Raw genomic sequence first — 15,001 nt, 5'->3', positions numbered from 1 at the left:
CCAGGAAAAGTGTTAGTTTCCCATGTCTAGGTTCTTCTTTTCTGCAGACTGTTGCTATGTTCCTTTAAATAAACAGATGGCAGGTTTCAGCATTGATCATGGAGCTCCTTTATTGTATTTTCTTACTGTTAATTGGATAACATACGAATCTGTGGTCTTTTACAGTTGTTTTCAGTCTCAATTAGTCTCTAATATGTTGCATTACAGGATAATATGCTTTTTTGTGACTCCTGTGATAGAGGATTCCATATGGAGTGCTGTGACCCCCCACTTTCCAGAATGCCAAAAGGTGAATTTTTAAACCATATTTAAGATGTGTTTTATTACATGCTCATTAGCCTTGTCCTGCTCTCTGACAGCTCAGAGGTTTACAGGTTCCTTAAGCATTTTTTCATCTCTCATCTTCCAGTACTTACGGGTTTGGCACAGACTATGACCAGAGGAATGTAACAGATTAGTTTGAGGGTAATGTATATGATAAAGACTAATTCAGATATAGGGATAAAAAGACTTCCTCTCCTGAAACTATTTCTTTACTAGAATAAGTTTAGATTAGATAGGTCAAAAGTTTCAAACCACTCTCCCTATTATTCAGTACTATGTTCAGAGGCAAGAAATTACCTATTTTTGAGATGATGGTGATAATGATGACTCAAAGATCCTGCAACAGGAGCCATCACCATTTTCTTGGCCATTAGTTGATATTTTGAACAGAAGCATCTGAACTTTTATATGGTTGTATCCTTACGGGGTAAGGTTTTCCATCTCTATTTATTGTATAAGTAAAGCCTAGCTCAGTTCCTTTTTCTCATTTTATATGTTAAACATTAAAATAACTTTGCCTTCTTATTACAAAATTTGTACATTTTCATTGTGAAAGATTTAGAAAACACAGGTTGATAAAAAGAAAAATCAATTAGAAATTCCTTCTTGCCCCACATACTGTTTTAAAAAGAAATGGAACATTCTATATATGATTTGTAACTTTATGTTTTTTCCCACCTTAATAATAGATCCTAGCATTTTCACATCATTAAATGTTCTCCTAACATAGTTTTTAACAAGTGTGTAGAACTCCATAATATGTAGGGCAGAGACTACAGACCTGGTGATTGTGGGCCACAGATATGCTTTGTTGGCGATATATAAGTATGTATAAATATTTACAACTTCTCTAAATGCATTAAGAAGAGCTGCTACAATATTTTTAAAATTTTTAATTTGAGTTCTTTAGGTAGAGTATGCATGCTCCAATTTACCCCTGTCTCACTAGTCCCTGTTGTGTTACATTCCAGCTTGCTTCAGTCACATGTATTATACCTGGGTGGTTCCTGAACATATTTGATTTTGCAACCCCTTGTATAAAAAAACCCATTACTTATTTAACCAGTCCCCTATGGTGGACATTACAAATGTTTCCAATTTTTTCCATCCACAATTATTGCCTTAAGATAAATTCCTAGGGGAGGAATTGCTGGATCAAAGGCTATGTACATGAAAGGTTGTATCGGTTTTCAGACCAACCACCTATGTATGAGAATACCTGCTTCCCTGTATTATGACCTGCACTCACCATTACTTTATTACATTGAATCTAAGGCACACTTTTAAAAAAAAACCAAACATTTTAACATCTTTGAAATCAGATGCATCTTTTAGTCAGCAGTGTATTACATTCAATGAAATATAGTGTCCTTATTTTAAACTTTTACCGATTTGATAAAAGAAAAAAGATGGCTGATAATTATTTTCTTTAAGTAGTGAGAGCGAACATTTTTTGTGTGTTTGATTATTGGCTGTTTGTACATAATCTTTGTAAAGTGCCTGTTTTATCCATTAATCAGTTTTCTATTGGGATTTTCACCTTTTTTTCTGATTTGCAGAAGCTCATATTTTTATGCAGTTAAATCCATGAGTCTTTTATGGCTTCAGTCTTAAATGTCAGTAATGCTTAGATTATACAAATATCCATGGATTTTTCCTGATACTTGTAATATTTTATTTTGTCATATTATAATATTTACCTACCTAGAATTTATTTTGTAAAGGATAGGGAATAATTTTTTTCCTACCAGTTAGATAGCTATTTGGTCCATTACCACGCATTGAGTCATTTTATCTGATAACTCGCCACTGATTTGAAATAAAACGTGTCTAATATGCTAAACTTTTCTCTAGCTTGCGGTATTCTGGCTTTTCAGTTCTTATCCTTGACCTCGTTCCCTATGCCAGGTGCATAGTTTTAATAATTGTAGCTCGATAGTACTTAAACGTTTTAAGTTTTAATTTAAAAATTATATTTTGTACTGATAGTTTTTTTAGTGTGGAAAATTTCCAGAAAGAGATGATAAAATAAATATTTTTGTCTAGATGTTCCAAAAACTGATTGACTTGAAAATATCTTCCTCAAATCAAAAGACATATAGTATCTGACAGGCTCGGGTTGTCCTGTGTGTGTATGTGGAGGAGGGAGGCATGGTGACATGTTGGGAAAGCCTTATGGGAAGGCTCTGAGACAGGGGCTGCCCTCTGCTCTCGCCACCTTGACGGGGAAATTGACTTTTAACAATGGCTTCCTGAAGAGACTGACAGAAGGGAATGAGCCACCTTTCGGAATCACGTTCTGCATGCAGGCATCCTTACAGCTACAGTTTATATTTAATGTCTCTCCTAAAATGAAACATTAAAATGTTTTTCTCATATATGTATTAATTCAGGGATGTGGATTTGCCAAGTCTGCAGACCAAAGAAAAAGGGAAGAAAACTACTTCATGAGAAAGCTGCACAAATAAAACGTCGATATGCAAAACCCATTGGACGACCGAAAAATAAATTAAAGCAACGATTGTTGTAGGTTGAGATCTTATCAAAAAGAAATCTTTTATGTTTTGCTTTAAAATATAGGTGATTATAACCCCCTTAGGTCCCATTAACTTTTTTACCATCAATTTTTGCAAACTCAAGGGATGGGGTATATTTCTCCTTTTATATAAGCTGTGGAAGTTTTTTGAAAATAACATTTTTTAATTGCAGTTGGCATTTTGGGGTCTTCTGTTGGCAGGATCTGTGATGCTAAGTGACATTTTTCAAACAGCAGGATGGAAGCAGAATGTCAGCACAGGAAACAGTCCTTCGGCCTACTTTGTTACTAGCCGAGCATTAGAAGACCTTAATTATACAATAGTTATGTGGGAATTTTAAAACGTGAGGGATTTGTCTCTAGTGAATCTATTTTGTCACTCCAGATAACATTTTAGAAAAATACTTATTTTTTCTGGTGCTAATTTAGTATTGTAACTTTTCAAGATCCCTTTAATGAAATATGACCATCTGAGGAACCTGCAAATGGCTGTCCTCATGTTTGCCTCCAAAGAGTTAGACAGGACTACTTGGTATGTGCATATGTGTGCAGACCTATAGTACATACAGAATAACAATTCGCTGTGGCCTCCAGCTCTACTATGAGAAACCCATTTCTACTACCTTTGCCATATGGTTGCATTAAAGCCCAGTAGAACATTTGCAGGAATTACTTGGAAAAGTAGAGAAAAGATAAGAAGTGGAATGCATGTAGTTTTTAAAACCTGTATAGAGTAGGGATTTGACTCTGAGTATTAAGTAAGGTGTTTAGAAATGAAATCAGCAGACTTGCATATCTGAAGCAGTTCTATTAATAAGCCCATTGTCTAGTTCCTGAAATGGTCACTGTGATGTAAAAATGAATAAGTGCGCTCTACACAAACCCTGAACAAACACCAAGTATCTGACTTACTTACTCTTTTTGCCTAATTTTATCTGAAGCAATTCACTATATTACCTGCTTTCAGAAAAAGTGTCCTGCACCTGTATCCATCTCTCAGAGAAGAAATAGAAAATGTGTGATCTTTTCTAGAGTTTTCTGTGACTCTTTATGAAAACCCTTTAACTGGTAGACATTTTTAAATGGAATTTTTGTTAATTTCTGGAGGCAAACATAAAATAAAAATAAAATCTTTCATATTAGCATCAGCTGAAGTAGAAATTATGTTTTTGCATTCATCCTGTGTAAGCATTGTTCTTGAAATGGGACTGTATCCTCAGGGCCCAATTAAAAAAACCAAATTAGGATATAAACTTTCTAAACAAAGGACGCAGCTGAAAATTGCATCTGGCACCAATCCTAACTTTTTGTTTGTCCAAAATTGTCCTTTGAGCTTAGGAATTTTTAAGACAGTCTAGGGAGTTTTCCTTTGTACATGCTTTATAAGCATATTATCCTTTCTGGGCAATCGATTCCAGATACAGTCCAAATGCACGTGCTAATGCGAAGCATTGAGCCTGGATGAGTTGTTTATTGGTAGCCCTCACCGTGACACTAGAGATCTCCAGCGTTAACCTGATTTGGCTGAATAGGTGGCGCCAGGCACAAGCTGGGGTGGGTGAGCCGCCCTAGATGAGCTTGTAGCTGCCCCGTTGGTCTGCACCAGCTCCCCTTCTGCTGACTGCTGAAATTGTTCATCATGTCTTTATGTACAAAATGACCCCCCAAATGTGGTCTTCTACTTGTGATTACTTAAAATATTTTTGTAATTCTATATCATACCATTTTCAGGCTTCCATTTCTTCATTATTATCCTTCAGCTAAATTGATAATTTTTAAAGTGCATTCTTGGGCCCCAGCGCAGCCATAATTCACATGCAAATGTTTCCATTGTATGAAATTCTGCTGCAAAATGGGTAGCTTTCCAAGCCCTAACCTGAGGTGAAGGCAGACAGCTGCCCTTCCTGTGCGCAGCTGTGTTAATGGAGTGACCTCCAGTCTCTGTTGACCACACAGCTGTATAGGCGAAACCACCAGATGAACCGCAATAGCAGTCAGAACCCGTGTACAGAGATTCTGACGCCAAGTGTCTGATAACGACCATGGTAAATGTGCTGCTGCTTCACCAGACTTTCCATGTCATGTCTGACCTGCCGTAGCTTTTCTTTAATCATTCCTTCGGTTTTTTGCTATTGTTGTCATTTTTTCAGCAATATTTTATGCTGTAATTAATTGTCTCCTTTACTTAGAGAGTATTATTGGTTATCTTGTCATCCTAAGCATAAACTGCTGAGAGGAAAAGGGTATCTTTTAGTATTTTCTTTAAAAACAAACAAGAACACCACACATAAAAACCTACTAATTTATAGACATAACCCAAATTCTATTTATATAAATTTTCCATTTGAGTTAAAATTGCTTCTAACTAGAAATTAGATAAGCTTATTCTTTTGCTTCTAGATAATATGACTTATTTCCTTTAATATTTTAGAAAAGACATATCAGGAAATCATAATTACTCGGTGACAACACAAGGGTAACATTTTAATCTAATTATAATGAAAGCATTGGGTTTTCTCAGTCTCTTCAAAAATTTTCTTACTTATATTGATTGCCCTTGGGTGCACATGGCTTCTTCCAGCACCTGTTGGATGGGCCCTGGGAGAATCGTGACACACAGGTGTAGTTGCTGCTAACTTTCAACAGAGAAACATCTAGGTGGAGGCACACACATAAAAACAGTCCTTCGGGTTGCAATTCAGCTTCTGAAGTTTAAGCACATTGAATGCAACTGGTTGCTATAAATTTGTTTTGGATACCTTTATAATTCTATTATCAAATGCTGATACTATTCTCTAAATTTTTGCCTAGGTCTGTAACCAGTGATGAAGGATCCATGAATGCATTCACAGGAAGGGGGTCACCTGGTAGGGGTCAAAAGACTAAAGTCTGTACCACACCTTCATCTGGTCATGCTGCATCTGGGAAGGACTCGAGCAGCAGATTGGCTGTTACAGACCCCACTCGGCCTGGTGCCACCACCAAAATCACCACCACCTCCACCTACATTTCTGCCTCTACACTTAAAGTTAACAAGAAAACCAAAGGGCTCATTGATGGCCTTACTAAGTTTTTTACACCATCACCTGATGGTCGCAGATCACGAGGTGAAATAATAGACTTTTCAAAGCACTATCGTCCAAGGAAAAAGGTCTCTCAGAAACAGTCATGCACTTCTCATGTGTTGGCTACAGGTACCACACAAAAGCTAAAACCTCCACCTTCTTCACTTCCACCCCGAGCCCCCATCTCTGGTCAGAGCCCCAGTTCACAAAAGTCCAGCACGTCCACTTCTTCTACCTCTCCCCAGAGTTCCTCCAGCCAGTCCAGTGTGCCCTCCCTGAGCAGTCTCACTAGTAACAGCCAGCTGAAGGCACTCTTTGATGGACTCTCTCATATCTATACCACTCAGGGACAGTCTCGAAAGAAGGGACACCCAAGTTATGCACCACCCCAGCGTATGCGTCGTAAAACTGAATTCTCTTCCACAGCAAAGTCTAAAGCCCATTTCTTTGGAAAAAGAGATATTAGAAGTAGGTTTATGACTCACTCCTCCTCCTCTAGCTGGGGGATGGCTAGAGGACGTATTTTTAAAGCAATTGCTCACTTCAAGCGAACAACTTTCCTTAAAAAGCACAGGATGCTAGGCAGATTAAAATATAAAGTGACCCCTCAGATGGGGACCCCCTCACCAGGGAAGGGGAGCTTGACAGACGGAAGGATTAAACCTGATCAGGATGATGGTAAGCAAAAGGTCAAAGCTCCAACCAAACCTGCGTCCCGTCCCTTTCTCCCCAACCCCCCAAAAATCAATCAGTCAACTCCTATTTGTCACATAGGTCTTAGCTATTTCTCTTGTTCTCACTTCACTTTCATACAGAAACAGTGAAACTTTGACCTTTTTCTAATGCTGACTAAACTTCCAAAATGTTGTGTTTCCAACTAATACTCTCCTACCTTTTATTATGTATTTCCATTCGTAGTGACACTAGGACCCCCCAGATGCCTTCATAGCGTTGCTTATGGCTTTGTAGTCCCGCATGAGTAGCCACTGTCACGCTTCTGCCATGTCCTTTCCCGCGCGGCCTCTTCAGCCACAGTGCTGTTCGGCCGCACGCTGTCAGCGCCTCCAGCGGGGTTTTCAGCTCCCACTCCCCTCTGCTCCATTGCTTTCTCATGACCAAGTTCATCCTGCTTCCTTCTCAACAAACTGATCTGTGGTTCTGTGAGGTGTGCTTTTGGGTGTGAGTGTGTCTGTGTGTGTATTCACCTTAGGGAGAAAACTGATTTCAGAATTTCATTTAACAACTTGGCCCGTTACATGTGCTACCCTTTATAAAAACAAAAACAAAAAAATGTGTCATTTGGACATAGTGGTAGATTTTACTATCTCAGAAGTGGTAATGGGAATTCTATAACTAGACTTCTAATCTTGGTTGAAAAATCTGATTTTGTTTTGTGTTGCTCTTACTTTCCCTCATTTATGTACTGAAGCTATAAGAAGATGACAGTGATTATTCAAATAAAAATTGGGGTACAGCAGGGGAAGGGTACTGCTGGATCTTTGAGCAGTGCTTAGCTGTAAAAGTTTATAAAGCTTTACAGAAAATCCCGATTTGCCCACTATGCTAATTTGGTACCATTTTGGTAATATACGGTGGTCACTAGTGATTCAAATCAGTGAAGACACTTTCTGCTGGTTTTAAATGACAGATACTGAAATCAAAATAAGCATCAAACAAGAAAGTACAGATATAAATGTGATTGGGAACAAAGATACTGTCACCGAAGAGGACTTGGATGTGTTTAAGCAGGCCCAGGAACTCTCATGGGAGGTAAGGCTCTGCTACCATTATTACAACAAGGGTAACATGTGACTTCTTAAGTTATGACTATTATGAAGTGACTGCTTTGATTTTATAGAAACTCCCCCTCAAAATCCTCTTTGGTTCTTTAACTATGACCAGATTATTTTTGTTGCCTGTCCATTCAAAGGCAATGATGTTGTAGAGGTATCTCCACTCTTAAAAGTTGGCAATGCTCAGGTGGTCTCACAAAATAGACCAGAGTTGCAGTGGTTGAGTCTGATTTTGAAAAACACCTAGTTTTAAAGGAATAGAATTCTAATTTTTTTTTCTTCTCAAATATAGAAGATAGCAATTTTAAATCATTAACAAAAAGGAAGAACGTTGTTTTTAAGTTTACCAATGCTGCTGCCAACACAGATGGCCAGCCATATGAAAAATGTCTCACAACCTTAACTCTTTGGCATTGATAAAGGCAATATTATGTTGTATGATCAGTTATAGTCCCTTTTCTTTTTATTGTCCAGGAATTTTTTTATATTATTCCACTTAAAATGTTAACTCTACTTAGCTTATTGTCACCAAAACATTGGAAAGTAAAGCTATTGGACTTCTCAAAGACAAATTTATTATGGATTGTGACTTTTTTATGTCAGTAGACCACATTCAGTTGGCACAACACTCACGGATAAGCTCCCTAACCCAGCTCACTTCCTTTTTGAGGGGGAGGAGGCTATCTATAGGCTCTTAAACTTTATTTTCAGTAGCAGTCACTTGGGCTAAATACTTTGATGGTTTCTACTTTAGGGGCTATTGGATATTTCCATTTGTCATTCTGCCCCAGCAGTATGCTTTGTGTTGTTTTTCCTTTGGCTAAGATAAATGTCAAAATTTCCCCCAATCTTTGAAATTTGAAGTCCTTAAATATTATAATTTCTTTAGCCTATTTCTGGCATTCATAGATAAACAGAATGAAAGCAGGCATTGTCTGAAAGATACTGTTAAGTCTAAAGCCCTTTCTTTCCAACATGCTAACACTGGCTTTTTCTTTCAAGAACATTTCTTGTCTGTGTCAGGCACCGTGCTAGACGCTGAGAATACCACAGTGAATCAGGCAGACAATGTTCTTAACCTTGTGTATCCTACTGCACAGGAGTAAGGGGAGTAGGAGGAGACTTCATAATTGATTATCCTATCGAATAAAACAACATGCAAATTGACCATACCCCTGAATGCTTCCCATTGGCTAATCAGGGCGATATGCAAATTAACTGCCAACCAAGATGGCGGCCGGCAGCCAGGCAGCTGAAGCGAACAGGAGGCTTGCTTGCTCCAGTGATGGAGGAAGCCAACGTTCCCCGCCTGCCGCTGCCAGCCTCTGAGCTGCAGTCTAAGAAACAATGTTGCGATTATAGCTAAGCAAGCTCCAGATAGCTGCTTTCAGCCAGCCGGCCTCGGAGCTTAGAGCGGCAGTGATGGCAACAGTGTTTCAATTATAGAAGCTAAACAAAGCCCAGATACCTGCTTTCAGCAGCCGAGGCCTCAAGCTGGAGCCGGCCTCAGGGCTAAAGCTGGCTCTCAGTTCCAGTGACAGTCATAGAAAGTAAATAAATCCCAGAATAAAAAAAAAAAAATGAAAAAAAGGAGAGGCTGGGAGCTTCAGTCACTTGCCAGCCTGAAAATGGCCTCAGCCCCTCACCCAGACCGGCCAGGCACCCAGTGGGGACCCCCACCCTGAAGGGGGTATGACCAGCTGCAAACAGCCATCATCCCCTTATCCAGGCTGGCCAGGCACCCCAGTGGGCACCCCCACCCTGATCCGGGACACCCTTCAGGGCAAACCAGCCGGCCCCCACCCGTGCACCAGGCCTCTATCCTATATAGTAAAAGGGTAATATGCAAACTGACCCTAACAGCAGAAGGACTTGGAATGACTGGTCACTATGACACACACTGACCACCAGGGGGCAGATGCTCAATGCAGGAGCTGCCCTCTGGTGGTCAGGGCGCTCTCACATGGAGGAGCTCTGCTCAGCCACAACCCAGGCTGATGGCTGCCAGTACAGCGGTGGTGGTGGGAGCCTCTCCTGCCTCCTCAGCAGCACTAAGGATGTCCGACTGCAGTTTAGGCCTGCTCCCCGCTGGCAAGTGGACACCCCCCGAGAGCTGCCGGGCTGCCAGAGGGATGTCTGATTGCCATCTTAGGCCCTATCCCCCCGGGGAGCGGTCTTAAGCCAGCAGGTGGTCATCCTCCGAGGGGTCCTAGACTGCGAGAGGGCACAGGCCGGGCTGAGGGACTCCCCCTCCCCCACCCCCCCCCCCGAGTGCACAAATTTTTGTGCACTGGGCCTCTAGTTTAATTATAATTGAGATAAATGTTACTTTATGGAAGAAAGGGGACTGAAAGAGTCTGTATAATAGCCTCATCATCTTTTAATTTCTTCAGTTTAAATACATTGCAACAGATCATTGAATTCAGTTCAAATGACATTTGTATTTATATCATGCTCATCCTATCTTGGTGATACTGTTTTTTAGAGTATTAGTTTGTTTATATATAAACCTTATACAAAGTTGATTATTATTTCAAGGCCTATACTGTTTTTCAACAACATGAAAATTCACAATTAAGATTAGGGTTCTGGTTTGATAGGTTTTCATATCCACCAGTGAAAGAACCAAGATGTAAGTGCAGAAATCTCTTTCTAATACTTACGTTTTATTTCTTTTCTTTCTTTCTGACAGAAAATAGAGTGTGAGAGTGGAGTGGAAGACTGTGGCCGGTACCCTTCTGTAATAGAATTTGGGAAATATGAAATACAAACCTGGTACTCCTCACCTTACCCACAGGAATATGCAAGGTAATGGAATAAGCCTGCAGGTATATAACTTTAATGTCATATATGTGAGGAAGGAAAAATCTTGATTCTAAACCAGGAATATATTATTTTCAGGACATAAATTTTGATGGTAGATTTTAAGTGCTTCCAAACGATTACTTTTGCCGGTATCTTTTTATAGTACTTAATGTCCTATTTAAGCTCCTAACGCTCCTTAGTTACACAGGCATCATAAATTTTGCCTTTTAGCTTCTAGATCATGCTTTTTCTCTTTGGTTAATTGGGTAAATGTTATTTGTATATGAAACCAAGTCAGGAAAAAAATAGCCATTATAAAGTATTTGGTAGTTTCTTCTACGTTGCCTTTTTCCTAGTTAGTTTAGGAAACTAATTCGTTAGTCTCATCTCTGATTGCTAGCAATTTATTTTCAAGTTTTTTACTGAAATGTAGCAAAAGAAGGAAAAATGGGGGAATGTAGGTCAGAGAGAGTAGCCTTAAAGACCTTTCCCCATAAATATTTGGGGAATATTTAAAGCCATCTGTGACTAACTTGTTAAAAGTGAAGAGAAAATAATAGTACTAGAGGTTTCATTTGTCTTGAACTAAGATTAACTGAGATTGTCTTGAACTAATGTATTTTAAAACGGGTACCTTGTGAGCAGATATCTTCCTTCAGGTACCTCAGGGTATGCTTTATTAGTATCTTCTCAACTTTTGTAGCCTGCAGAGTGTCTAATTAATCACACACTTGCTTTTTGTCTACAGTAAACATTGTCCTTTTCTCTACCATGGGAGTGTCTGGCCAGTCATCTAACTGGAGAGGATGGGGAGGGTTCTAGAAGTTCAGTAGCAAACTATCGGGAGTCTTGGTTTCTCTTCCCAGGTTATATCACTTGGCTCTGTGTTCTTAAACAACTTTTTAAAAACACCAATGAGCTTTAATTTGTATGGGTAATCACAAGTCATGTGTTCAGAGAGCTTTGAATAAAATTTGCATATCAGTTCAAGATTTGAAATTACTATTATCTGAGTCTGTACCTAACTCTACTCAAAATATTTCTCCCCTTTTTTTATTTTTATTTTTAATGAATGAATGAAGTTGGTTTTTTGTGGGGTTTTTTAAATTATTATTATTGATTTCAGGGAGGAAGGGAGAGAGAGAGAGAGAGAGAGAGAGAGAGAGAGAGACAGAAACATCAATGATGAGAGAGAATAATTGACTAGCTGCCTCCTGAATGCCCCTCACTGGGGATCGAGCCCACAACCCAGGCATGTGCCCCGAACTGTGACCTCTTGGTTCTTAGGTTGAGGCTCAACCACTGAGCCTCGCTGGCTGGGCAATTTATTTTTTATTGTTGACAGTATTATAGATGTCCCCCACTGCCCCCCCCCACACACACTTTGCCCCTTCCACCCAGCCCTGCTCCACCCTCACCTCCCCAATTCTTATACCCCAAAGACCTTGAAAGTGCTTGTGAACATTTGTTACGTAAATGCTAGCAACGCCCATTTAAGTGTGACAGAGTACAATAAAATAAGGTGGAGGAAAAGTCAGCAGGGAAGAGAAAGCTATTTGTCTAGTGTTACTCAAAAGAGTCAGTGGAATTGGTAGAAACAAACCAGATCTTTTGACTTTCTTACACTTAGCGCTTTAGACCATATGTAACTATGATAGTAACTTTAAAGTCATCTCACCCCTAACTACAATAGGAAACAATTATATTCTAGGGCTCTTCAGCCTTATAAGTATGCAGATTATTTTTTAAAATAATGAATTCACTTCTTTCTGAGTAAAAGATCATTATAATTATACCACTGACCACATATACTATTGAAACTATGACATTAAATGAAATTTGAAAAATATACATGGTTACATGACAGGATGCTGTCCTTATTGTTGATTTTTAGAATAGTGGTTCCAGTTCTGAAAACCTTTCTTTCTTTAGGGCATTTCTAAGAAAAGAAATGATTTATTCATAGATAAGGCAACAAATATTATGTGGAAAAGTAATGTAAGGTTTGTCAGTTCTCTTTCCTACTGGCTTGTTGTTTTGCTTTTTTTTTGAAACTACTTTTTTGAAATGCAACAACCTTGACATGATTTAGAGATCATTGAACAATATTTATTCTTTCCCCCTAAACAGTATAATCAATCTGATTCTCTGATTTTAAAATTTTAACAGATTACCAAAGCTTTACCTGTGTGAATTCTGTCTTAAATATATGAAAAGTAAAAACATTTTGTTGAGACACTCAAAGAAATGTGGATGGTTTCATCCTCCAGCAAATGAAATTTACCGAAGGAAAGACCTTTCAGTATTTGAGGTAAGCATGTGTAAATAAAAAACTCAGCTTTTGAAACTTAGCATTTTCAATTGTTGACTATGTATTGAATTGTTTGTAGACATTGTAAAGTCTACTCAATTTTGGCATTGAAATTCAGACTGCTCTTTAAAATATCTCCATGTTTTGGAATGTTTATCTAACCATATTAAGTAACCATTTAGATTGATAATGAATTCCTACTTCATCATATTAACTTTTTTTCTTGCCCCAAGTCCCTGTCTGCACCAGATATGCTCACCAGTGAATTTATGATCTCCTCAGCTCTTTGTAAATTCTCCTTTCTTTGGCAGCAGAAATGAGCTTTGTTCAGCAGCTCCAGCCAATGTCTGGCAGGTGCTCACTCTTCCAGGGAATTGAGCAGCTGTACATATCTCCTCAATACACAACCACCTGTGTTTCCATCCATTTCTTGGCAGAGTTGATAATCCTTTTGGTGAGCCCCCAGCAGATGTTGGGACTCCCCCCCATCTGGGAGGATGACCACCCCTGGAGAACTCTGCAATTCACAGGAACCCCTTGTGGCTCTGTCTGTCATTGTGGGTTCTTGAAGATATTTTGTGTTTTCAGAATTGATTTAGTAGCAAAAGGTCTTTGCCTCTATATCATTTCATTGTTTATTCATGTTCTGTCAGTTTCAGGGATCCAGCTTAGCTGAGGCAGCTGTACCTTGAGGAAACCATGCTTTTTTTTCATGTTGTTGCCTTTTCACAGGGTTTCTTTCTGTCCTTTATTCTCCCTATTCCAGTTGAGCACTTCGATTGCCCTGCCTTATTTTCTTCTCTGTTACCCATTTTGGTTCATTATTTTTTGGTCCTGGGTACTCAGTAGATGTGATATTTTCTCTCTGAAATACAGTTTTACTTTGGATTCTTTTTTCTGAATTGTTCAGACTGGAATGTATTGTTCTGCCCCACGTTTCTCTTTAGCTCTGGTCTATAATGTCTTGCATTGTATTTGACACAGGGAGGGTCATACATAGGTTTCTGGCATGGGTCAGTCTTCCCCTCTCAGACTAGCGGGGCCCACTACTTTTTCCCAAGGCTGAGCAAAGAACACCGGTAATTCCAGCTGTGTCTTAGGAATTTTTAAAGCCCCTCTCCCTGGGTATATCAGGCTCTTCTGGCAAGCTTGACGGAAGAAGGGTTGTGTTGCTGAGAAGACTGGATGTTAGTTATTACTAAGAGTAGGCACAGGGTTTCTCTACCTGGGCACTATTCACATTTCAAGCTGGATATTCTTTGTTGCAAGAGGCTGTCCTGTGCATTGTAGGATGTTTAGCAGCATCCCTGGCCTCTACCAACTAAATGCCAGTAATACCACCATCCCTCCTGATGTAACAACCAAAAATGTCTGCAGGTATAGCCCATGTCCTCTGGGGGCAAAATCACACCCAGAGGGAAAGCTGAATGCAAGTTCTTGTCCTTCCTGCTGTTAGTCTTGGGATGCGACCCAGCCAGCCCCTGCCAGATTGAGACAGCAAAGCTGTCCTCACTTGAGGCTTAACTAATGCCACAAGTTCAACTTTCCTTTTGGCTCCTTCCTTGGTGCCTTGTTCCTTTCTTTTAACTAAAATAAAGTGAAATCACTGTCTCACTGTTTCCAGAAGGCAGAACACATCGTTGGCTTTTAAGTAATTGTTAAATAAATCAGCATGAATCCGCCTGTGGGGCTGAAGCTTTCGTAAATCCAGGGGCTTCCTTAAGGATAAGAGAGTCAGTGTTTCCAGGTGCTAGGCTGGTAAGAGTGTTCTGCTGTTTCAGGGCAGATGCTTTGGGACTGCACAGAGATGAGAGAGGTTAAGTCAGAAGCAGATTTGTAAAGTTTATTCATAAAAATAATTGAAAAAATTTCATTGGATAAGGACCAAGGTCCCTATTCTAGAATCTGAGTTAATACATAGAGTATAGCACTCGGAAATTTCTCTGAGCAGTTTCCTAAGTATCTTGAAAATAAATAAAGAATAATCACAGATGACTGCTTTCCTGTCTTTTCTATCACTCTTGAGAACATGCCACATCAAACCTTTCACATCTGGTAAGATTTGGCTTCGGCATTGTCATCTCTGTTTTTCTGGTTCACAGATGCACCTTTGTCTGTCCTTTTTGTAATGTACTACCATTTCCAACAGGACTACATTCCCAAATAC

The 15,001-nt window shown here is 39.4% G+C and overlaps 1 protein-coding gene across 1 annotated transcript in view; it reads left to right on the top strand.

Moving 5' to 3' along the window:
* The window catches only part of KAT6B (lysine acetyltransferase 6B), a 179,651-nt gene that overhangs the window by 121,111 nt on the left and 43,539 nt on the right, over positions 1 to 15,001 (top strand). Inside the window, exons 6-11 of the mRNA XM_081105245.1 lie at positions 208 to 289; positions 2,718 to 2,850; positions 5,672 to 6,603; positions 7,574 to 7,695; positions 10,411 to 10,526; positions 12,693 to 12,834. Of these exons, the coding sequence (XP_080961371.1) occupies positions 208 to 289; positions 2,718 to 2,850; positions 5,672 to 6,603; positions 7,574 to 7,695; positions 10,411 to 10,526; positions 12,693 to 12,834 (1,527 nt within the window). The remainder of the gene's footprint in view (positions 1 to 207; positions 290 to 2,717; positions 2,851 to 5,671; positions 6,604 to 7,573; positions 7,696 to 10,410; positions 10,527 to 12,692; positions 12,835 to 15,001) is intronic.

The sequence above is a fragment of the Myotis nattereri genome (assembly GCF_964212035.1).
Source record: "Myotis nattereri genome assembly, chromosome: 13".
Classification (NCBI taxonomy): domain Eukaryota; kingdom Metazoa; phylum Chordata; class Mammalia; order Chiroptera; family Vespertilionidae; genus Myotis; species Myotis nattereri.
This window is presented reverse-complemented; position numbering and strand designations above follow the sequence as displayed.